This window comes from Perca fluviatilis, chromosome 7 (assembly GCF_010015445.1).
Source record: "Perca fluviatilis chromosome 7, GENO_Pfluv_1.0, whole genome shotgun sequence".
NCBI lineage: Eukaryota > Metazoa > Chordata > Actinopteri > Perciformes > Percidae > Perca > Perca fluviatilis.
The window spans coordinates 41,124,223-41,150,243 of NC_053118.1; the positions used below are offsets into that span (position 1 = coordinate 41,124,223).

At 39.7% G+C, this 26,021-nt stretch overlaps 1 protein-coding gene and 1 long non-coding RNA gene across 2 annotated transcripts; both read left to right on the forward strand.

The window, feature by feature from the left end:
• Positions 1-11,727: 11,727 nt before the first annotated feature.
• On the forward strand, positions 11,728-11,952 carry LOC120562412. Its single transcript, XR_005639779.1, has 2 exons — positions 11,728-11,795; positions 11,866-11,952. It is a non-coding gene; the product is annotated as an uncharacterized LOC120562412 (long non-coding RNA).
• An 11,689-nt stretch (positions 11,953-23,641) lies between these two features.
• Positions 23,642-25,780, forward strand: LOC120562397 (angiogenin-like). Its single transcript, XM_039806123.1, has 2 exons — positions 23,642-23,889; positions 25,232-25,780. Exons 1-2 carry the CDS (start codon positions 23,662-23,664, stop codon positions 25,679-25,681), a joined length of 678 nt encoding a protein of 225 aa, XP_039662057.1. The 5' UTR covers positions 23,642-23,661; the 3' UTR covers positions 25,682-25,780.
• Positions 25,781-26,021: the final 241 nt, after the last annotated feature.

Sequence of the window (26,021 nt, forward strand, 5' to 3'; positions counted from 1 at the left end):
TGGTGGTTTTTGAAGGGGGGTTTAATGTGTGCTATACAGGTATTCACCATCAACAGTAGCAAGGAAGCTATTTGCCGTTGCAAATTTGTTAATATTCGTTATGTCTATTCACAAATATGGTAATCCCATCTGACTGCTGACATTAAGCCAGGCATAAGTTTTCCTGCTGAGATGGTGATATACGTCTTTAAAAAGATGTTGTACAGACACAGAGGATGAGCTTTCCTTCTGTTGTGTCGACATGTATTCCATTGTGTTTAAAAAAAAAAAAAGAAATGTATTCACCAACACACAGAAGTGTTATTTCCTGCTGCTGGAATTTGATGTTTGAGATGACTGCAGAGACAGATACATTTGAGAGATGGACATTATTTTCATGAGTTTTTACGCTGCGTTGAATTAAAGTTGATAAAGATGAGACTTTGTTGATCCCGTGGTGAAACACAAGCTACCTGCCAAGTCATACTTCTGCTGTCATTTTGGTGAAAGTAACTCCAGAGTGACGTAAAAGTAGTGTAAAGCATCGTGTAAATGTGTGTGTTTGAGGATGAGTTGAGGAATGTTCCACCAGATGGCGCCCTGACTCTCTTACACAGTTTAGATTCTGTCAGAAACAAGAACACACTGAACACAAGTGGAGCACTAACTAAAATAATCTGTTCATCTTCAGCTCTGATCTCTAAATGTTTGATGGTTATGATGCTGCTGTTTTTAAGGAGAGACACTAACAGACAGAAACATCATCTTTACCTTTATTAATCTTCCATAACATGTCTTCTTTCTGAAAACATTCATGTTACTACACTCTGGCATGGCAATGGTTAGCACTGTGGCCTCACAGCAAGAAGGTTCTGGGTTCGAATCCAGGTGGTCCCGGGCCTTTCTGTGTGGAGTTTGCATGTTCTCCCCATGTTTGCGTGGGTTTCCTCCGGGTGCTCCGGTTTCCCCACCATCAAAAAACATGTACTAGGTTCTCCAGTCAGTGCCCTTGATCAAGGCACTGGCTCAGATCTGGAGTTGGTCCCCAGGCGCTGTCATTGGCTGCCCACTGCTCCCTTAAGGGATGGGTTAAATGCAGAGAATGTATTTCGCTACATGTACGTGTATGTGACAATAAAGTACCTTTACCTTTTACTCTGTCTGTTTGACAGAAAATACTAGTCTTAATGTCATTAATCAGAGAGGTTTGATGCTGATATCTGTTACTTAAAATGTAAGTAACAGATATTAACCCAGGGACATCCTGCTAAAACGTTGGGTTGCTGGGTTCGATTCCCACTGTGATACGTCAACCAATGTGTCCCTGAGCAAGACACTTAACCCTAGTCACTCCAGAGGTGTGCGGCCTGTATAGCAATTGTAAGTCGCTTTGGATAAAAGTGTCAGTTAAATAGACAGTAGACTACTAGTAACCTAACGCTACTGATCAGGTAACGTTGTAAAAGATTGAATACTTTTAATTCTTAACTCACCAGTGCATGCTAAAGTAACCTTACTTTTTGTACAGGATGTGTTTTATTTACTTAATTAATTTCTAATAATAATAGTTTATTACATTTATATATGACACTCAAAGTGCTTTGGGGGAAGGGGGGGGACTACTCTCTACCACCACCAACCTGTGGTTATCATAGAAGAACAAACCACGTGTGGTCAAAAGAGCATGCATAAATCACTTCATCCTGACTAGACTTTTGTATTCAAGTAGAAACTGAAAGAAAGAACAGATTTATAAGAAAGATTAAGCAACAGTATAACAGATAAATACATTTCCACCTTTTGATTATTCATTAATCATTATTTTTGCAAAATTTCACAGTTTTCAACAGGAGTGATTCTAGGATCTGATATTTAGGGGGTCTCAGCCCCTCATGAGAATGTGACACGGATACAGTGCCTTGCACAAGAGTTAACCTGAAAAAAAAATAAAAGATCATATGATCATAAATGTGATCTCACAGGGGTAAATGGAAAATATGAACCATAAATGATGTATATATCATTGGTAATTGTACTGGTAAGCCTTTTTGCGTGCATCTACTCATCATCATCTGTGGTAATTGTGTATTCTATAGTCTGTACCACGACCCTTTCATGAATCATGGGCCCGCACCTATAAGCTTTTCTAGCTTCTTTGGGGGACCCATTCACTCTACCCAATTGATCTTGTACCCCAACTGTATTATTGTAATGTTTGAAGTGGTATTGTGAATAAATAAATAAACTAAACTAAACTAAACTAATTGAGCTAAAGTAAACATCTGTTAAGTATTTTTACATAAATTGTTCTGGCTGTATGGATATAAAAGCCTAATAATGTGGTGGGTCCAGCAGACCCGGGAACATTGGCTGTGTAACAAAAATATGAACACCACACAAGGGTTAAACACTTATCTCCATGCACCAACCAGCTCTGTCTTCCTGCTGCTTAACTGGAGGCTGTGTAAAGAAACAAAGCTCACCAAATCAAAGATGACGAGCGCTGTAATAAAGATTTTTGTTCAGTTGGTTGCCAATCTGTGTTCAATTTTGACGTAAATACTCCCAAATCTTCCCATTTGCGTCCTGTATGCTCAGAGAGGGAGACATGAAGGGATGAATGATACACTGTCAACATGTTCTGTTCTTCAGGGTCTAATGACATACTGCAACACACGTGTTATCTGACCCAAATATTTGTGTGATCGTTACACATTCATTTTTTGTTGTCCCTGTTTTTCATACACTTTGTCTGACCCTAATGACACGTATGATGTTTAGTGTAGTGAGTCCTTCTGCACATTTTGTGTGTTAAAAGCAGAAGTGCAATTTCCTGGCTTCTTCCAAAAGTCGGTTACTGTCAGACATACAATAAATGATCAGAGTCATATTTATCAAATCCTATCACTTTACGAATTTTAGAATCCAATTCCTAATGTTAACAAGAGATCACATCCCTTTAGATTGACAGTACTGACTGATGTTTGAACAAGTTGCTTGTGTTGTTGGTGCACGAACGTGTGTATAAAAAAGTGACATATTTCTTCTGTTCTTTAAGTTCTTTCTGATGCACCAACAAAATGAACATAGTCATCTCTAACTTTGAGAGAAGCTGTATCAGGAAATGCAAAGCCTTAATTACTGAATGTGCAACTGAATCAACATTGAGGCATTTTCTAGAATGGGTGCAATTGATTCTTCACATAGGTGCACACAAGGGGTCCATATTTGTTTTGGAGGTAATAAATATCTTGATCTAGTAGTTTATCTTCTCCTAATAGTGTATGTGTGTGTTATCAGAATGTGTGTGTGCTGTGGGTGTAGTACCGTCCTCCACAGGCATCAGATGAGTCAGAGCAGCCTGCGGTCTCTCCCCCCCTCCTCGTTTCAGTCGGCCTGATGGCTGCTGGTCTGTTGTTGTATACAGTCTCTGGCCCAGTGTCCTTTAGTGTTCTATCTGAAGGGTGCTGGTCTGTTGTTGTAGACAGTCTCTGGCCCAGTGTCCTTTAGTGTTCTATCTGAAGGGTGCTGGTCTGTTGTTGTAGACAGTCTCTGGCCCAGTGTCCTTTAGTGTTCTATCTGAAGGGTGCTGGTCTGTTGTTATGAACAGTCTCTCGGCCCAGTGTCCTTTAGTGTTCTATCTGAAGGGTGCTGGTCTGTTGTTGTAGACAGTCTCTGGCCCAGTGTCCTTTAGTGTTCTATCTGAAGGGTGCTGGTCTGTTGTTGTAGACAGTCTCTGGCCCAGTGTCCTTTAGTGTTCTATCTGAAGGGTGCTGGTCTGTTGTTGTAGACAGTCTCTGGCCCAGTGTCCTTTAGTGTTCTATCTGAAGGGTGCTGGTCTGTTGTTGCAGACAGTCTCTGGCCCAGTGTCCTTTAGTGTTCTATCTGAAGGGTGCTGGTCTGTTGTTGAAGCAGTCTCTGGCCCAGTGTCCTTTAGTGTTCTATCTGAAGGGTGCTGGTCTGTTGTTGCAGACAGTCTCTGGCCCAGTGTCCTTTAGTGTTCTATCTGAAGGGTGCTGGTCTGTTGTTGTAAACAGTCTCTGGCCCAGTGTCCTTTAGTGTTCTATCTGAAGGGTGCTGGTCTATTGGCAGACAGTCTCTGGCCCAGTGTCCTTTAGTGTTCTATCTGAAGGTGCTGGTCTGTTGTTGTAGACAGTCTCTGGCCCAGTGTCCTTTAGTGTTCTATCTGAAGGGTGCTGGTCTATTGTTGCAGACAGTCTCTGGCCCAGTGTCCTTTATTATGTGTTCTATCTGAAGGGTGCTGGTCTGTTGTTGTAGACAGTCTCTGGCCCAGTGTCCTTTAGTGTTCTATCTGAAGGGTGCTGGTCTGTTGTTGTAGACAGTCTCTGGCCCAGTGTCCTTTAGTGTTCTATCTGAAGAACACCTCAGGGTCATATGGGTGGCGTCCCATGGAGCTTCCTGTCCCAGGCTGGCCTCTGCTCTGACCTCAGTCTCTCCTTGGAACATCGTCAGAGCTGCAGCGTGGAGATCTTTATCAGCTTTTTCTAGACCAGTCTGGGCTTCTAGTTTCACCATCATAAGTCTTCTTAGTTTAGGCCAGACAGAGACATCAACTGGTGTGAACCAGCTCTGTGGTTATCATAGAGGAACTAAATACTTATGGTGTGAACAGCGTGAAAAGTGCATGCATACCTCAGTACATCCTGACTGAAAACTAGCTGAATACACACATACACATGCACCCACACACACACACACACACACACACACATACAGACACACACACACAAACACACACACACACATACACATAGAGAGAGAGAGACCCACACACACATTCAAAAGTGCATGCAAACATTAGGACATCCTAACTGTAAACTGACTACTTTGTGATATTAACACAAGTATTTTTTAATGGTTGTCTGTTCTTGTAGGTCACCAGTTACCTAGTACCTACTTTAGTCAGCGTCTGCATCAGAACAAAGTGTGAAAACCACATCTTAACTTTCCTTCTTGATTTCCTGTGGTTGCCTTTGACCATCAGTGAAGTGTGAAAAAGTCTCTAACAGCTTTTATATGATAATAAAAAGAGATGTTAGATATGTCAGAGTAAAGTCTCTAACAGCTTTTATATGATAATAAAAAGAGATGTTAGATATGTCAGAGTAAAGTCTCTAACAGCTTTTATATGATAAAGAGATGTTAGATATGTCAGAGTAAAGTCTCTAACAGCTTTTATATGATAATATAAAGAGATGTTAGATATGTCAGAGTAAAGTCTCTAACAGCTTTTATATGATAATATAAAGAGATGGTAGATATGTCAGAGTAAAGTCTCTAACAGCTTTTATATGATGATATAAAGAGATGGTAGATGTGTCAGAGTAAAGTCTCTAACAGCTTTTATATGATAATATAAAGAGATGTTAGATATGTCAGAGTAAAGTCTCTAACAGCTTTTATATGATGATATAAAGAGATGGTAGATATGTCAGAAAAGTCTCTAACAGCTTTTATATGATAATATAAAGAGATGGTTAGATATGTCAGAGTAAAGTCTCTAACAGCTTTTATATGATAATATAAAGAGATGGTAGATATGTCAGAGTAAAGTCTCTAACAGCTTTTATAACTCTGTGTTCTCCAGATCAACATGAAGATCTCTATCTTTGCTGGTGTTCTGCTGATCTCTGCTGCCGTGCTCTCTGTGGACGGACAAAGTTGGACTAAGTTTGAGCATAAGCATATCAATGCTGGGATGACTGTTGTCCAATGTACCCAGGTTATAAAAGATAGAAAATCGTGACCCCACCCACCCAAGTGAACCCAAGCAACAGCTGCAAGAGTCTCATTACCTTCATCATCAAAGGGGATGTGAAAGCCATCTGTGCTGTAGGAGGAGGAGACCCATATGGCAACAACGGTATGACAATCAGCAAAGCTACTTTCCCAATTGTTGACTGTAACCTGGTGAAGCAGAATCCACCTGCTGTTCCCTACTACTGTCGGTACAAAGGAGTAGCTAAAAAAAAATCATTAACAACAGAAAAATTATAATCAAATTTGAACATTTTTTTCCTTTTTTTTCAAACCAATTTTATATTTTTTTTTCCCCCCCCCCAAAATTTTTTTTTTCTTTTGATGAATCGGAGTAATCTGTTACTACCTGATGTATCGGAGTAATCTGTTACTACCTGATGTATCGGAGTAATCTGTTACTACCTGATGAATCAGTGTAATCTGTTACTACCTGATGAATCAGAGTAATCTGTTACTACCTGATGAATCAGGGTAATCTGTTACTCCCTGATGAATCAGAGTAATCTTTTACTACCTGATGAATTAAAGTAATCTGTTACTACCTGATAAATCTGAGTAATCTGTTACTACCTGATGAATTAAAGTAATCTGTTACTACCTGATAAATCTGAGTAATCTGTTACTACCTGATGAATCAGAGTAATCTATTACTACCTGCTGAATCAGAGTAACTTGTGTCTCCTGTTGAATAAAACACATCTGACAGTTTAACTCTGGGTCTGTGTTTAATGTTGTCATGTTCACTCATTCATAAAGTAGTCCGGTTATGTAACAACAAAGAGACAGCACTTTGTGTAGATAAAGTAGATGTGGGTAAAATTACAGATTAATATAATAACAATAACAAACTGCAGACAGTATAATAACAACTGTTTTAGTTTTAACTTGATAAGAAACCATCTGATTCTGTGAAGACAAGAAGGCTGAAAACTGCAGATATTAAACATACAATATGTAACTTTCTGCCACTAGGGGTCTCTCAACCTAAACACTGGATGGTAACTCAGACTTCTGATGACGTTGGAAAGTTGCGTGGAATTATGGGAGTTGTAGTTTTTATTGTTAAACACTGTCGCTGATTAGAATGCATCTATTACCCATTCAAGTTTATTCACATCACCTTTAGAAACATTTACTCATGTCATTCTAATAAAATAGCTGCAGTTTCCAAACATAATAATGTTTTTCTTCATTTCGTTTTACAAATGACTCGTTAAGTTTAGGAAAAAGATGGTGGTTTGGATTGAAACACTCCCGAGGAATGAACGAGAGATTCCTGGTTGAAAGTATTTTGGTTTGGGCGTGAAGTGATCTCTGCTCTCCGGTTTAACCACGCTGTGTTTTATGTCGACACCACGTTGGGATATTTCATTCTGAGATTATATTCCAATGAAGTTCATAAATAAGTGTTTTGGCTCTATATCCATGGTGGTGTTGGAAGGGGGATTTAATACGTGGTATACAGGTATTCGAGATCGTGATATACGTCTTTAAAAAAGTGTTGTACAGATACAGACGATGAGCTTTTCTTCTGTTGTGTGTACATGTTTGCCTTTGTGTTTAAAAAAAAAAGTCCAGAAAGGTGTAACAAGACACAAGAAGATTTCCCTAACATTAGTAATTTGTAGTTATTAATGAGTCATCACTTGCAGTTTAAAATGTTTTATTGTCACAACAGAACATCAAAATATATTAAAGTTCTGATAAGTAAAATGTATAAAATCACAAACTTAAGATATTAAACTCAAAGTCCTTTGAACAAAAACATAATAACAAAAAAGAGTGTTGCAGGGTTGCTCAGGGTTAACAAACTGAGTTTTCACTAAACATGCTTTCTGAAATGGACCCTGATCTCCCTGGCAACCATTCACCAAAAAGGGAAACTGAGAAATGTGTGTGTTTGAGGATGAGTTGAGGATTGTTCCACCAGATGGCGCCCTGACTCTCTTCCACAGTTTAGATTCTGTCAGAAACAAGAACAGACTGAACACAAGTGGAGCTCTAACTAAAATAATCTGTTCACCTTCAGCTCTGATCTCTAAATGTTTGATGTTATGATGCTGCTGATTTTAAGGAGAGACACTAACAGACAGAAACATCACCTTTACCTTTATTAATCTTCCATAACATGTCTTCTTTCAGAAAACATTCATGTCACTACACTGTCTCCTTGACAGAAAATACTAGTCTTAATGTCATTAATCAGAGAGGTGTGATGCTGATATCTGTTACTTAAAATGTTTAAATCTCTTCACCTGTAGTGTGTTCAAAATGCCTGAACTTTCCAATTCATATATTTAAAGGTTTACAGTTTATCACAATCACTAACATCCTTTAGTCTAATCTGGAGTCACATTTTCACACAATAACACAACTAGCCCAACATCGGTGTGTTCAGGCCGTCCCATTAACACGATCCATGTTGCTGATATAGACTACCAGTAACCTAACAGTACTGTTCAGGTAACGTTGTTGATATAGACTACCAGTAACCTAACACTACTGTTCAGGTAACGTTGCTGATATAGACTACCAGTAACCTAACACTACTGTTCAGGTAACGTTGCTGATATAGACTACCAGTAACCTAACACTACTGTTCAGGTAACGTTGTTGATATAGACTACCAGTAACCTAACACTACTGTTCAGGTAATGTTGTTGATATAGACTACCAGTAACCTAACGCTACTGTTCAGGTAACGCTTGTGTGATATAGACTACCAGTAACCTAACACTACTGTTCAAAGTAACGTTGTTGATATAGACTACCAGTAACCTAACACTACTGTTCAGGTAACGTTGTTGATATAGACTACCAGTAACCTAACACTACTGTTCAGGTAACGTTGCTGATATAGACTACCAGTAACCTAACACTACTGTTCAGGTAACGTTGCTGATATAGACTACCAGTAACCTAACACTACTGTTCAGGTAACGTTGTTGATATAGACTACCAGTAACCTAACTCTACTGTTCAGGTAACGTTGCTGATATAGACTACCAGTAACCTAACTCTACTGTTCAGGTAACGTTGCTGATATAGACTACCAGTAACCTAACGCTACTGTTCAGGTAACGTTGTTGATATAGACTACCAGTAACCTAACACTACTGTTCAGGTAACGTTGTTGATATAGACTACCAGTAACCTAACACTACTGTTCAGGTAACGTTGTTGATATAGACTACCAGTAACCTAACGCTACTGTTCAGGTAACGTTGTTGATATAGACTACCAGTAACCTAAACACTACTGTTCAGGTAACGTTGTTGATATAGACTACCAGTAACAAATCAGGTGTTGATATAGACTACCAGTAACCTAACACTACTGTTCAGGTAACGTTGTTGATATAGACTACCAGTAATAATTTATTTTCCGTATACTTGATATAGACTACCAGTAACCTAACACTACTGTTCAGGTAACGTTGCTGATATAGACTACCAGTAACCTAACGCTACTGTTCAGGTAACGTTGCTGATATAGACTATATTCATGTTGTTTCCTCAACATATGCAGTCAGTTAACCCAGGGACATCCTGGTAGTCTGGCTATCAGCAGACCAAGCTCAGTCTTTTAGTCTGGGGAGTCTGCTCTGATTTCTCTACTGCACAAGAGGAGAGATCAGCGAGCATAGTTCAAATGACTCTGTACGCAATTGGACAGTCCTTCAACCAATCAGAGCAGCGATCCGGGTGACGTAGCAGCGACAGCGGCATCAACCGGTTGCTGTGATTCGTTGGTCACCATGTTGAACACGGGGCTTCCACCCAGGATACGGGGTTCACATCCTGCTTGTCACGCTTGCTATAGTCGCTTATTTCTTTCCTCCCGCGTGTCACAGAACCGTACACCCACCCACGACCTTTTCCTAAACAAAACTGCGTCAAAAAGGAGGGCAACTAGTGCCGACTAACAGTGGTGGCGCCAGGGATTTGTTCTTCTGCTGGTGCTATGGGGTAGCTCGACGTTTCAGTGAGGGTGCTCTAAAAGTTTCCTTTGTCACACATAGCCTGCACACCCACGCAGCAGTTGTTGGGTATGTGAGTGAAAATACATCTAACATGATAACGCATATCCGACGCCATCACCCAGATGTGCCAATCATTGGAACGAGACAAAAACAACTGTCCAACCTCTCCTCCCTACAGTGCTTAACCAGCCTTTAGATACAAATAATTCAAGTTAAATTAAAGGGAGAAGAGCTTGGATGTTAAACATTAACATTAAAGAGCTTATTCATTATTTTACCTCTGTTAAAAAAAAGCAAATACAGGTTAATCTCTCACACATATCTTTTTGCACTTGCTCTGTTTACTTTACGTTTTCATTTTTGTATTCCTCCTGAAGGTGACTGTATTTTGTGGTTGGATTGCCTACATCTGGCTTCAGGTTGCACTACAAATTAATTTTACTTGAACAGTGCAGTGTTAAACAATTTTAATAAATAGAGATTTGAACCTAATTGAAATTTGTTTTGTGTAAATTGTTAATAATTGAGCAATGGGAAAATAATCGCTAATCGAAAAAATAATTGCTAGATTAATCGTTTAAAAAATAATCGTGTGGGACAGCTCTACTGCACACGCGTGCAGATACACACCCACGTCCACGTGGTTTAGGCTAATAAGAGAGAGAACGAGAGGGATAGAGAGATTGATTTTTGTTTTTTATGCACTAAAGTTGTCGATACAACAGCACCATAAAACTCTGATTAGCCCACCGCACATATTTCAAATCCCAGCCAAGAAGCCAGGTTTCAATCATTTTCTGTAGCGTTCATACAGTGGCACAGAAGAGGAATGCAGCAGGCCAAATACACCACACATAGCCAACCACACACAGAAACACACATGCATGCATTCTGTCACAGTATTCATACTTGCACACAAGGTAAAAATAATGGAGTCATATCTGTAGTGACTATCTAAATAAGCCACGGAGGGTGAATGGCTGAACCTGTTTCGATCACGTTTTCTGGGCTAAACCAACGGTGATCCATTTCTTCACAGTACTGTACAACACATCTTCACTGTAATCCTTTACTGCCAGACTGAGATCAGAGTACAGTTCTTGCCTGGACCCCTATTAGAGGACTCCTCACAGACTGGCTGGTGGTCTGGCTGTGGGATCCCCTGGTCTGATGTCACTTACAGCAGTGTAAGGTTAAGCATCCTCACTGGTCTGATGTCATTTACAGCAGGGTAACGTTCAGCATCCTCAGCAGCAATCACGGCCACGGTCAGGGCTTTTCTTCGTCCTGGTTGGTGACAGGTTCACCATATCTCTCTGTGTCATTTACAGCTTTTTGGTAAAGTCTCCACACATTGACGTTTAGGGAGTAAAAAACAATCCTCTACTAACGTTACACTCACTTTGCTAATCCTAACGGCTACCAAATAATGCGCTCTTCTTCTTCTTCTAAATACGTTACTGTGGAAGTACTCTGGAGTCCGACCTGTGGCGGTTTCCTGCATGTCTCTCCCCTTTCATATCTCAGCTGTCCTATCCATTAAAGGCAGAAATGCCCCCCAAAATAATAACTAAACCACCGCTATCTCTTGGGGGTGCTAAAGGGGTGCTATGGGAATTCTAGGGGTAGCTACAGCACCCCCAAGCCCCTCCCTGGCGCCGCCTATGCCGACCAAGCGCTAAAGGAGACTTTTAGCGTCAATAAAAAGGACAAAGGCACCTGACCAAGCGTCCATATTTTAGGAGATGAGTGTGAGAACGTGTTGAGACCTCAGAGCTTTGCTGTAATACAGCCATCTAGTGGACAATGCTCAGAGGCCAGCTCCTTCTCTGGTCACGGAGAAGTCTTAAATTCACAGTTAAATCTTACTGTTAATGTGATTTTCTTGCACGCCAACAGAGTGTGTTCAAGATATGCATTTCTATTTGTTTCAGTCCATTGGATTTTCAGCCATGTTTACATTACCAGAACCTTTTTTTCTGTCTCTCTACCAGAAATGTTTAAGACTCTGGAGAGAGCTGACACAGGGAAGATTGAGCTGGATATGCAACAGGTGTGTAAGACGATAACAAAAGCTCTTCTGGTTGAGACAGCTTGCTGTATAATGTTGTTTCCTCTTTCAGTGGCTGTGCCTGGCCATCTTCTGACTCTGGAGACAAGACAAGAGAGATGATACCTGCTGGAGGATTAACAATACATGCATTGAATTCTCAAAAAGATATAATATATGTAAGGGTTAATGCCCGACGAGGTGACCATTGTCAGGTATTAATGGACGACGGCGAGGCGTGAACCGTCCGACGCGCATTCAGTTTAGTTATGAGCCAGAAAGCTAACGCTATGCTAGCAAGATCCAAAGTCAATAACGTTGTGTACAGTTGGCAATCAGTAAAAATAATTTGACAGTATGTTGAACAACAAGACAAGCTAGCTATCAGCCATGTCACTGTCCCCAAAACAATAAAACCACTTTTACGAAGAATTTGATCCGCGATGTGTAACGTTACTGTCGGCTGCAGCGGCGCAGCCTGAAGCAGCGAGCTGAACAGTGAACGGGAAGTGAGATAACGTTATTCTCTGTGAAACTGAGTCAGTCCAGAGGGCCAGTAGAACTCATAGACATAATATAGTATATATATATATATATTATGTCTATGGTATAACTTACTTCTTGCAGCCTGTGTGTTTTAGCGCCATCCTGTGGTGTTCAAGAGGACGAGCTGGAAATAATAAATCCACATTTCCTTTTTGATTTAATGTAGCGCATTCATATAGAACAGTAAACAGTCAGATTCACCGAACTCCTTTAGTAGGTGTCCTACATCACTTTTTAATGAACACCCTGCAGCCAATCAGAATTGAGTATTCACCCAGACCATGGTATAAATATATATATATGTATACAGTATATAAATGTACTTTTACAAACTAAGTAAACCCAATGCTAGTTCACAAGCACTCTGTAAGTTCCAAATGCTTGAAAATGGCTAAAATGTGATTGTAAATTTGAATCATATTTGCTGAACATAAACATGGGCATATGTTGTATCATTCACATGTATTATTCCTTTTTTTAAATCTTTTTGGTGTGCAGTGGGAACAATTCTGTCTTATTAGTTGGTGTGTTTTGCTCTTTTAGCTGTTGCCAAACTTCTGTGAAATGAAAGAATTGATGAATGAATGATTGTTGGGGAGAGATTATTGCAGTTATGCAATTGCAGTAACTATGGTGTTTAGTAGGACCCAATGAGGTATAAATATAATTGTGATTTCATTCTACCAATCCAATCTTTTGTGGACCAGCACAAGTTTCACATCCATCCATCTGGGCCACATCTGGGCCAATCACGGGCCATCAATCACAGCCAGAGGCAGAGTAATGAGACAGGTGAGAAAGAGCAAGTTTGGCATGAACAATAAAGGGTGTGAAGATAGTGGAGCTGCACATATGGCACAGAGCCTGTCTAAACACACACACACACACACACACACACACACACACACACAGGCACACAGACACACACACACACACACACACACACACACACACACACAGGCACACAGACACACACACACCCACACACACACACACATACACACACAGGCACACATACACACCCACACACAGGCACACACCCACACACACACACACATATACACACCGACACAAAGGCACACAGACACACACAAACACACAAAAACATACGTACACACAGACACACACACAAAAAACACAAACACACACATACACACACACACGGACACAGGCACACACACACATATACACACACAGAGACCAGCAAACAGACACACGCACACACAGACACACACACAACCACAGGCACACAGACACACACAGACACACACACAGTCAGGTGCTAGCTGTTAGCTTAGCAGAGTTGATGGACAGGTTGTTCTCTGTTTCCTGCCTGGTTCATTCTGATAAGATTGTATCAGATCAACAGGAGAGTGACTGTGTTCATATTGTTCCTTAATATCAGAGTTTTTGGAGAAAAACTTTCAGCTGCATTACATCACACTGTCAACGTCTTTCTTCTCACACGTTATAGGTGAGAATTTAGATGATAAAAATCAGCCTGTCATCATGAACCATTGGTTCAAAATGCTACGAAAGGTTAAGCTCTGGACTTCGTATGATTTACACGTTTTTCCTGTTTGCACAACATTGACGGCTGACGTGTGTTCCTTGGAAGTGGTTAAATACAAACCAGGATCTTTTCCTAAACTTAACTTTGATCGCTGCATAACGCTCAGTTTTTCTTGCCTAAACATAACAGTAATGTCTGCTGAAATGAGGGGCTGCTGGTGGTGCTCTGGAGCCGGCTCCCAGTCACCTATCCTCATGTCTCCAACCTCCAGACAAAGACCAGACACAAAGGTTAGTCCGATTAAAACCCAGACAGAATTTCAGACTGTAAAGGCATTGAACTGCTACTGAGACCTACAAGTGGGTTAAGTTTTATTCTGAATATCCAACCAGAATATGCTGTTAACACATTCAGAGTAATAGTGGAATATAAAGTAGATGTAAACATACTCCGTGTAGCTGCTGATTCACAACATCACAGCATGAGTCTGATATTATCCTAACTTCTCTTCTGATGCCGTCCCTGTGTCCATTGGAAGGGTCATGACATATTTTTGTCTCTAAACCAATAAATACTTGAATGATGTCAGCAATGCTGGTTACTGATTGGATCCTGATTATCCAATCAAAATCATGTTATGACTTTGAACACGTTCTGAGAGAGTGACAGAAATCGGACAAGACGAGCATGGCGGAGCGACTGCAGAGTGGGAAGAGTAAGTGCCCATTTTCAATCAAAAATATAAATTCATGTTCATGCTGGCCAAACAAATTAGCTGTCAGTATAATTTTAACTGTTACAAGTGATAATATTTGAAGTTATTTTGAAAATAAATCATATAATTAATTTATAGGATTTATCCTAACGCTTACATGTTTAGTGTCAGTTTATAAAGAAACAAAATACCTGTAAGCTTTTCATAGTTAAAGTATGGTGTCACAGTTTATTTATTCATGATTACAAAATTTTAAATATATATTTTTTGTAGATAATGTTCTTGTAGAGCAGACCTGGGCACATCCGGCCCGTTGGGTGGCCCTAACCGGCCCGCGTGAGGTCAATGGGAAGTTAGCAATCAAACGTAAATAAGTGTACATCATGCATGAAATACAACTGCAGTGCTTTTATTTTGAAGGCGAATGTTTTGTTGTTGCTTTTTTTGTGCAAATGTATGCAGCTTCTTCTTCTCTGGTTGCAAGCATTGACATATATATAATGGACCAATAGACCCCGTTGCTCTGGACTGAGACCAGTGAAGGCTATTAGAAGCACTTTTCCGGTGATCTCTTGCTTTACTGAGCAGCCTCCAACTGAGCTTGAAGACGTAGATGTGACGTGAGCAACCTGTCTGAAAGTGTGAAGTCTTCTGGTAGCTGTGCCGAGAGAAATCTCAATCATTCCCAATCTTACAGAGACGGAGAGTGTAGGTATATGTAAGGAGATAACATAGACACAGGCTAATTACTGATCACTAACATGCTAGTTAACATTAGTCATTAAACCTAAACAGATAATGGAAGTCCAAACTGCCTGAGAGCTTCTCCTGTACTATACGGTAATTCCTCTACTGTGTGACAGTAAGTCTCGTGGTTATGACCCAATCGTTAGCCTATTGTTATAAAAGCGTCTGCTACGGAGCCATAACGTGAGGTACAAGGTAATGGAGCCTTTTATACATTGTCGTGTTTCTTTAGAAATAAACAACGGACAAATAGAGTCTTTAAACTCTTCAGATGTAAAGTTATTCTCTGTCAAAGTGACGTAAAAAACAAATGGCGGTCAGTGGAATGCTAACAGGAGGTGATGGCTTTGTAGCAACAAAATGGCGCCATCAGAGGTTCGAGTTCTGAAGCGAAGCTTACCCCCTTGAGTATAACTTACTTCTTGCAGCCTGTGTGTTTTAGCTCCACCCTGTGGTGTTCAAGAGGACGAGCTGGAAATAATGAATCCACATTTCCTTTTTGATTTAATGTAGCGCATTCATATAGAACAGTAAACAGTCAGTTTCACCGAACTCCTTTAGTAGGTGTCCTACATCACTTTTTAATGGACACCCTGCAGCCAATCAGAATCGAGTATTCACCCAGACCATGGTATAGTAAAGTAAATAAGAAAATAAGTAGAAGAAGAAGAAGAAGAACTGTAATGTGTCAGTTAGAGCCGTGAACTGAGCTCACGAGACGTGAATGAGCTGTTATTCCGTCAGCTTCTGGGAAAGAAAGAGAGGTCGAGACAGAGAGCCGAGTTTTTAACCAAACATGGACTTCTAAGTATTCATTTACTGAAGTCAAAGGTAAAACCGTGTGCTTAGTTTGTGGAGAACAGATCGCTGTGTTAAAGGGTTACAATGCAGAGCAGGAACGGACATCTGAAGTTTTGCTAGTTAAACTGCAAAAGCAACCAGGCTGTTTTACCAAGCGTTGCACACCCAGGGATGCAGCAGTCAAGACAAAGACAGTAAGCCATTTTCTGAAGGGGAATTTATTAAAGAGTGTTTGGTGGACTCTGCTGCGCTAATATGCCCAGAGAAAAAAAGAGAGGTTTGAGAACGTGCCGCTTGCCAGGCGAACCGTAACGACAAGGATTGAGGATCGCTGGAAACCAATTTCAAACTTTTCTCCTTGGCTCTGGACGAAAGCTGTGATGTCCGCGACACAGCCCAGTTACTCATTTTTGTACGTGGGATAACGAAAGACTTTGAGATAACGGAGGATCTGGCGGTCAATGAAAGGGACGAAGACGGGGAGTGATTTGTTCACTGAGGTAAATGCATGTTTTGACAAAATAGGACTTAAATGGAACAAACTGGCATGTGTTAGCTTACAACCAATGGTTGTCCAAATCTAACAGGAAAACATATCGGACTTTTAAAGTGATGAAGTTTAACAAATCCAGATAGAGATCTTCTCTCACTGATGATCCCCTGTCAGCTGTCCTTCGCATATCCACTTCAGACATTGAAACTGACTTTAGTGCACTTGTTCAGGCCCAGCACAGACTAGATTTTTCTCACTGAACAAGAAATACAACTGAAAAACAGCAAATGAGGTCGTAAGACTAAAAAGAGATAATAACACTTTGAATGAAATTAATTGAATGCTGTTCTTTGAAAAATGGCAAAAAATATGCACATTTTGTTCACAATTGCTTTGTGAATGCTGTTCAAATAGTGACATGATGGCATTTTGTACTATGTCTGCTTCACTTTTTCATGTTCTAAGAAAAAAGTGAAATAAGCTAATTCTCTAGTTAGACTACAAACGAAATCGTAATAGCACTTTGTAAAGGTAATTTAATGCTGTTCTTTAAAAAATGGCAAAAACTTGCACATTTTGGTCACAATTGCATTCGTGGATGTTAAATAAATAGTGACATAACTGCATTTTGTATTATGTCTGCTTCACTTTTTTCATGTCCTAATCATAACATTTGTGCCCTTACCAGTCACAGCTTATCAAATACCTTAAAATGTACTGCTTTTTATAAAGAGATAAAATTAATATTGAGCAGAATTGAGATTAGCCGATGTCTGCCCTCACAACAGCCTGTTTCCATGTGGCCTTGGGAAAATAAGCACCCTGTTGTAGAGTATAAAGTCAAAGACTTCCTTGAACGTCTCATAAATGGAGAGTTATCTGAACTTGACTCCTTGAACTCGGGAAATGAGGAGGATGAAACCAGGAGTGAGATAGGTGGTAAATTTAGAAATGAATGAGTGTTTTTAATTCTTAGTATGTGGTTTTTATCAATTTAATGTCTTATATGTAAGATCTAAATAGAATGTTCAAGAGTAAGAATACATAAAATGAGTTAAAATGTGAATGTTTTGTTATTAGGGACAGTGGAGAGGTTACATGCATGCCAGAAGAACTTAATGTGGTAAATGAGATTGATATAGAGGAGAAAGACAGTGTAGTGACAGAGGAGGACAGGAGGAGATGACAGTAACCAGGAAGGAAGAAATCAAGTGGCGTCACAGGCCGTTCACTACAATCATGGACACTTCCTTTGAGAATCCTCCAATTCATGAGGATCATCCCATGAGACCGTATTAATACTTCAAACAGTATATGCCAGATGAGATCTGCATTTGGTCAACAATCAACAATTTGGAGAAGCCAGCTGATAACAATGATGTGTTTTTCAAGGTACGTCCTCTCTATGATGCCATATGCAGTAGATGCTTGGAGTTTCCACTAGAGGAGAACCTTTGCATTGATTAAAGATGCGCTATACTTAACAACCTAATTGGAATTAAAACGACTGCAACGATAGAACAAAATAGGAAAATTAGATGTTATTAAATATTAGATCTCTGTCTTCTAAAGCATTATTGGTAAACGAGTTGATATCAGATAATAACATTGATTTATTTTGTCTTACTGAAACCTGGCTGGGCCATGAAGAATATGTTAGTCTAAATGAAGCCACTCCTCCCAGTCATATTAATACTCAAATTCCTAGAGGCTCAGGCCGAGGAGGGGGAGTTGCAGCCATCTTTGATGCAAGCCTGCTAATTACTCCTAAACCTAAATTAAATTATAACTCCTTTGAAAGTCTTGTTCTTAATCTTTAACATCCAAAATGGAAAACATTACAGCCAATTATATTCGTTGTTATTTACAGGGCTCCATGTCCGTATTCTGAATTTTTATCTGAATTCTCAGAGTTTTTATCATGTTTAGTCCTTAAATCAGACAAAGTACTTATTGTAGGTGATTTTAATATCCATGTGGACGTTGACAATGATAGCCTTAGCATTGCTTTCAACTCATTACTGGATTCAATCGGTTTCAGTCAGAGTGTGCACAAGGCGACGCACTGTTTTAACCACACCCTCGACCTTGTGCTGGCATATGGTATTGAAATTGAGGATTTAATAATATCTCCGCAGAATTCAGTATTATCAGATCATTCTTTAATCACTTTCGAATTCTTACTACCTGACTATATTAAATTAGATAAAAGCTTCTACACCAGATGCCTATCTGAAAGTGCTATAGCTAAATTTAAAGAAGATATTCCAACAGCATTCGACTCTATGTCATGCCTTAACATAACAGAGGACCTTTATGTTAACCTCAGTCCCTCTCAAATTGATACATTTGTAGACGGTGCTACGACTTGCCTACGGACGACTTTAGACTCCGTTGCTCCCCTCAAAAAGAAGATGATGAAGCAAAGGAAATTAGCACCTTGGTATAACTCCCAAACTCGCAAATTAAAACAAATCTCATGAAACCTCGAATGTAAGTGGCATTCCACAAAAGTGGAAGAATCTCGTTTGGATTGGAAAGAAAGTCTCAAAACCTATAGGAAGGCCCTGAGAAAGGCCAGATCAGACTAATACTCATCACTAATAGCAGACAATAAGAACAACCCAAGGTTTCTTTTCAGCACTGTCCCCAGGCTGACAGATAGCCACAGCTCTACTGATCCATCTATTCCTCTAGCTCTGACTAGTGATGACTTCATGAGCTTCTTTAATGATAAAATTATAACAATTAGAGATAAAATCCGTCACCTTTTGCCGTCAACTTCTAACGGTTCACCTTTAAACGCAGAGTCGCTAGAAATAACGACTAGTCTCGACATATACTTAGACTGCTTTTATCCTATAGACCTTCAACAATTAATGTTAAAGATATCCTCAGCTAAGCCATCTACCTGTCTCTTAGACCCCATCCCAACGAGATTACTCAAAGAAGCGTTACACGTGGTAAACACTTCATTACTAGATATGATCAATATGTCCTTATTAACAGGTTATGTACCGCAGTCATTTAAAATAGCTGTGATAAAACCTCTTCTGAAAAAACCCACCCTGGATCCTGAGGTCTTAGCAAACTATAGACCTATATCTAACCTTCCCTTTCTATCCAAGATCCTTGAGAAGGTGGTTGCTAATCAGTTATCTGATTTTCTACATAGCAATAGTTTATTTGATAACTTTCAATCAGGATTTAGAAAGCATCATAGCACAGAGACGGCACTGGTGAAAATACTATATACTATAATACTAACGACCTTCTAACTGCTGCAGACAAAGGACTTGTCTCCATTCTTGTTTTACTAGATCTTAGTGCTGCATTTGACACTATTGACCATTCAATCCTGTTACAGAGATTGGAACACTTAGTTGGCATTAAAGGAGTTGCTCTAAGCTGGTTTAAGTCCTATTTCTCTGATCGATCTCAATTTGTTCATGTTAATGATAAATCCTCCAAGTACGCTAAAGTTAGCCATGGCGTTCCTAAAGGCTCAGTGCTTGGACCAATTCTATTCTCCTTATATATGCTTCCTCTAGGCAATATTATTAGGAAACACTCAATTAACTTTCACTGTTATGCGGATGACACCCAATTATACTTGTCAATCAAACCAGACGAAACTAGTCAGCTAGCTAAATTTCAAGCGTGCATTAAAGATATAAAATCCTGGATGACCTATAATTTTCTGATGTTAAACCCTAACAAAACTGAAGTTATGGTGCTGGGCCCTAAACACCTCCTAACCTCATTATCTAAAGACATAGCTACTCTGGATGGTATTGCCCTGGCCTCCAGCACTACTGTCAGAAATTTAGGAGTTATTTTTGATCAGGATATATCCTTTAATGCCAATCTAAAACAAACCTCAAGAACAGCCTTTTTTCATCTTCGTAACATTGCCAAAATTAGGAATATCCTGTCTCAAAACGACGCTGAAAAACTAGTCCATGCATTTGTTACGTCCAGGCTGGACTATTGTAATTCCCTGTGGTCAGGTTGCTCAAATAAGTCTCTTAAGACTCTCCAGCTGATCCAGAATGCTGCAGCGCGTGTTCTCACAAGAACTAAGAAAAGAGATCATATTTCTCCTGTATTAGCTTCTCTGCACTGGCTTCCTGTTGAATCCAGGATTGATTTTAAAATCCTTCTCTTGACCTACAAAGCTCTAAATGGTCTAGCACCATCATATCTAGAAGAGCTCCTAATACCTTATTGTCCCACTAGAGCACTGCGCTCCCAGAATGCAGAGTTACTGGTGGTACCTAGAGTCTCTAAAAGTAGAATGGGAGCTAGAGCCTTCAGTTATCAGGCTCCTCTCCTATGGAACCAGCTCCCGATCTGGGTTCGGGGGGCAGAAACTGTAATCGCTTTCAAGAATGAACTTAAAACTCTTCTATTTGATAAAGCTTATAGTTAGGGAGTGAGGAGTTGCAGTGCTCACCTAACTGGCCCACCTGCTTCTCTTCATAATTGTTAGATTAATAATATATAACAAAAGTAGAGGGAGGCAGGCCAGCCAAGCCCGATCCGGCAGGGGGAGAGTTCTAAGCCCGAAAAAGCTACCTCTCCTTATGACCTGTCTCTCTTAGTTACGTTGTTATAGTTCTAGACTGCCGGGGGACTTCCTTCCTTTGACACACTGAGCTGCTCTCTCCTCTCCCTTTCTATTACTATTACTATTACTATTTGTGTTTATCCCGTCCCAGAAATGCTTGTTATTAATCCTAGCTTCTGGGGAGTTTACTCCCCGGAGTCCTTATGTTTTTTCCCCCAGCGTATTTCCTTGGAGAACGTTGGCACCAAGACCCTGGTTGCAGCTGTCGCCGTGGTCCTGCAGCACTCCCTGCTGAGCTCAGCGGTGCCCTGCAATGTCATGCTGCGTCCTGCTGAACCCTGCAGCTTCCTGCTACGTCCATCCATGCTCTGCTGGGCCACGCTACATCCTGTAACGCCCTGCAGCGCCCTGATATGACATGAACTACTACGACTACCATTTGAAGTCACTGTTCCATTATTAATTTGACTATTATCGCCACTGTTCATCACACCCCCAACTGGCTCGTCAGACACCGCCTGCCAAGAGCCTGGGTCTGTCCGAAGTTTTTTCCCAAGAGGGAGTTTTTCCTCGCCACTGTCGCTCTGCTTGCTCTTGAGGGACTTATTGTAATTGTTGGGGCTTTGTAAATTATAGAGTGTGGTCTAGACCTACTCTATCTGTAAAGTGTCTTGAGATAACCTATGTTATGATTTGATACTATAAATAAAATTGAATTGAATTGAATTAACAAATGGTGCCATTTCACGGAACTCTGTCTGTCAAACAGTTCATCAAAGGCAAGCCACACCCATGGGGGTTGAAAATATACTTCCTGTGTGGGAAAAGTGGCATGGCCTACGACTTTCTGCTGCACCAAGGCACTAAAATGGAGCTATCACAAGAGCACAGGAGGCAGCTAGGACTTGGAGCTGGAGTGGTGTACCAGCTTAGCCAGAGGATCACCGAGGCCAACCACATGTTGTATTTTAACAATTATTTCACAACGTACAATCTTCTGGAGCTGCTGGCTGAGAGGAAAATTCATGCCGCTGGGACAGCAAGGGTCTCTCGCTTTGCCAGGCCTCCTCTACAGTCTGACAAAGAGATGGCCAAAAAGCCTCGAGGAAGCTTTGATGAAGTTGTAATGTGTTTTTTCTACTTTTTTATGTCTGAGAGGAGTCAGAATCAGTTAAAAAAGAAATGCAGGTCTGAAGGGGTTAAATGGCTACATGTCTGAACCTTTGTAACCAGTGAACTGTTTATTCTAAAGTTGGTATTTGATCTGTGGGGGTATAACGCCTGAACCTGTAGCTGAATGTTTACAACAGACCAGTTGTCATATCTGCTTAATCAACTTGTCAGTCTGTACCGTACAAAAATTCGGTCAAAAAAGTGGACCCTGAGAATGATAACACATGCTTTTGACATGGCTGTGGTCAACAGTTAGTTGGAGTACAGGCTGGATGCTGAGAGGGCGAATATCCAGACCGAAGACATCCAGGATCTCCTCCATTTCAAGATGAATGTGGCCCAGTGTCGGGTGAGAGTCCATAAAACAGTGGCAGCAAAATGTTAAAGACCCAGTATGTCTCCAGAACCACAGCGTGTCCCCCACAGACCAGCTCACCGACCAGTCCAGGATGTAAGGCCTCTATGTTAAGTTCAGTATGACATGGTTGACCACATGCCAAATTATGATGAAAAAAAAGAGGCTACCAGATGCAAGATGCCATACTGTACAGGAAAGACACGTCTCAACACATCCACTTGTGCTTTGTGCCACACCGAAACTGCTTCAAGGCTGCTCATCGAAAATGAGTATACATGAAAACATCCACAAGCTGATATCTTCTCAAGTTCACGTTCCAGTTCCATTCCAAGTAAACGTGCTATCAGTTCATTAGCCTACTATAAAAAGTATGGTTATGTGTTGGAAGTTCCACCATAGTTTACTGAAGGAAAAACTGATATTTTTTTCAGGTAATCTTATCTACAATCATACATCTATTGTGTCCATGTGCATGTTCAGATTGCATAATTTCTCTATCTTCTTGCAGGCTTTGGGTTTTCCTGGTGATGACCTTACTGCTGTTCCCTACCCACGCTGAGATACCCCTATCAAGTTCATGTGCATGTTCAGAACTGTACACAGACTCAAAACCATGCAAACATCCAGTTCCAGATGTTAAGGTCATACCTCATTGATTTCTATGTGGAAAAACTCAGCCTTATTTTTCTAAAGTTTTAATTACATTTTACGCTCATCTCGTTGTGGTGTCCATTGGAATGGACATGAAAAAATACTATTAAAAACATGACTTACCAAAATTGTGTTTTTTCTACTTTGTTTTTATGTTGGAGAGGAGTCAGAATCAGTTAAAAAAGAAATGCAGGTCTGAAGGGGTTAAATGGCTACGTGTCTGAACCTTTGTAACCAGTGAACTGTTTATTCTAAAGTTGGTATCTGATCTGTGGGGGTATAACGTCTGAACCTGTAGCTGAATGTTTGCCGTATATGGAGATGATATCGAGCTGTTTGTTTCAGAGACAACCCCTCTCTCGGAGGATATAAGACTGAGAAATTATTTAATTTCTCTGTCTGAACATTCTTCAGATTTGCATCGTGTCAGAGTTCTGCTCTTCATCTTCATCTTCAGACTTTGCAGTTTAGATTTTACATTTCTATATTTTTGGACCTTTGTACCTGAAACTTTCTCCACCAAGTCTTCGGTAAGACTCAGACTCCTCTCAAACTTTTAGTATGTTATCACCTTCTCCAATGTTTTTTCGACGATTATTTTGCTGTTTTTTCCCAACATTTTTGTCACTTTTTAACATTTTGGTGGTATTTTCAAGGTTTTTGGACAATTTTTAAAACATTTAACCTTAACCTTTTCTTCAACATGTTAGTCACTTTATTTTTATTTTTTGGGGCACTTTTTTGTTGACAATTTCTTGACAAAACTTATACTCATGTTTTTCTTTCGACATTTTAGGCACTTTTTTTTAAGGTTACCAAAGAGGAAAAAATTTCGGAAAAAGCAACAACAACATCGAAAAAAATAACTCCAGAAGGCAACAGAAACGTTGAAATAAATTGTCCAAAATAAACCTGAAATAAGCAACAAAAACATTTTAGAAAAGGATAAAAATATCAGAAAAACCGACAAAAACTTCAGAGTCACAGCCTACTTTTGATAATTGGGGGTTGTAAGCACCCCCCCTATGAAGTTGAGACAGCTGCGTTGAAGAGGAACAAGCAGGAGAAAGGTTACAAAATAATTCCTGCACACTGTCTAACTTACAAAAAATAATGAATGTAGTACTTTTGGTTGTAGAACATCTTCAGGCTTTTATAGTTACACAGTGTTTCTTTGCAAACTAAAGTCTCTAACAGCTTTTATATGATAATATAAAGAGATGTTAGATATGTCAGAGTAAAGTCTCTAACAGCTTTTATATGATAATATAAAGAGATGTTAGATATGTCAGAGTAAAGTCTCTAACAGCTTTTATATGATAATATAAAGAGATGTTAGATATGTCAGAGTAAAGTCTCTAACAGCTTTTATATGATAATATAAAGAGATGTTAGATATGTCAGAGTAAAGTGTCTAACAGCTTTTATATGATAATATAAAGAGATGTTAGATATGTCAGAGTAAAGTCTCTAACAGCTTTTATATGATAATATAAAGAGATGTTAGATATGTCAGAGTAAAGTCTCTAACAGCTTTTATATGATAATATAAAGAGATGTTAGATATGTCAGAGTAAAGTCTCTAACAGCTTTTATATGATAATATAAAGAGATGTTAGATATGTCAGAGTAAAGTCTCTAACAGCTTTTATATGATAATATAAAGAGATGTTAGATATGTCAGAGTAAAGTCTCTAACAGCTTTTATATGAATATAAAGATAGACTAAGTTCTGTAACAGCTTTTATATGATAATATAAAGATGGTAGATATAGTAAGTAAAGTCTCTAACAGCTTTTATATGATAATATAAAGAGATGTTAGATATGTCAGAGTAAAGTCTCTAACAGCTTTTATAACTCTGTGTTCCAGATCAACATGAAGATCTCTATCTTTGCTGGTGTTCTGCTGATCTCTGCTGCCGTGCTCTCTGTGGACGGACAAAGTTGGGCTGAGTTTCAAAATAAGCATATCAAAGAGTGGATGACTGCTGGCCAATGTACCCAGGTGATGAGAGCCAAAAGAATTGTGAACCCACCCACACAAGTGAACCCAAGAATCAGCTGCAAGACTTTCAATACCTTCATCATCACCGAGGATGTGAACGCCGTCCGAGCCATCTGTGGTAGAGGAGGAGCGCCATATGGCAACAGTATGAGAATTAGCACAGCTACTTTCCCAATTGTTGACTGTAACCTGGTGAATCAGAATCCACCTGCTGTTCCCTACAACTGTCGGTACAACGGAGTACCTCGTTACAACAGAAGAATTATAGTCAGATGTGAGAACGGAGAACCTGTTCACTTTCATAGAAGTCAGTAATCTGTTACTACTTGATGAATCAGAGTAATCTGTTACTACCTGATGTATCAGAGTAATCTATTACTACTTGATGAATCAGAGTAATCTGTTACTACCTGATGAATCAGAGTAATCTGTTACTACCTGATGAATCAGAGTAATCTGTTACTACCTGATGAATCAGAGTAATCTGTTACTACTTGATGAATCAGAGTAATCTGTTACTACCTGATGAATCAGAGTAATCTGTTACTACTTGATGAACCAGAGTAATCTGTTACTACTTGATGAATCAGAGTAATCTGTTACTACCTGATGAACCAGAGTAATTTGTTACTACCTGATGAATCAGAGTAATCTG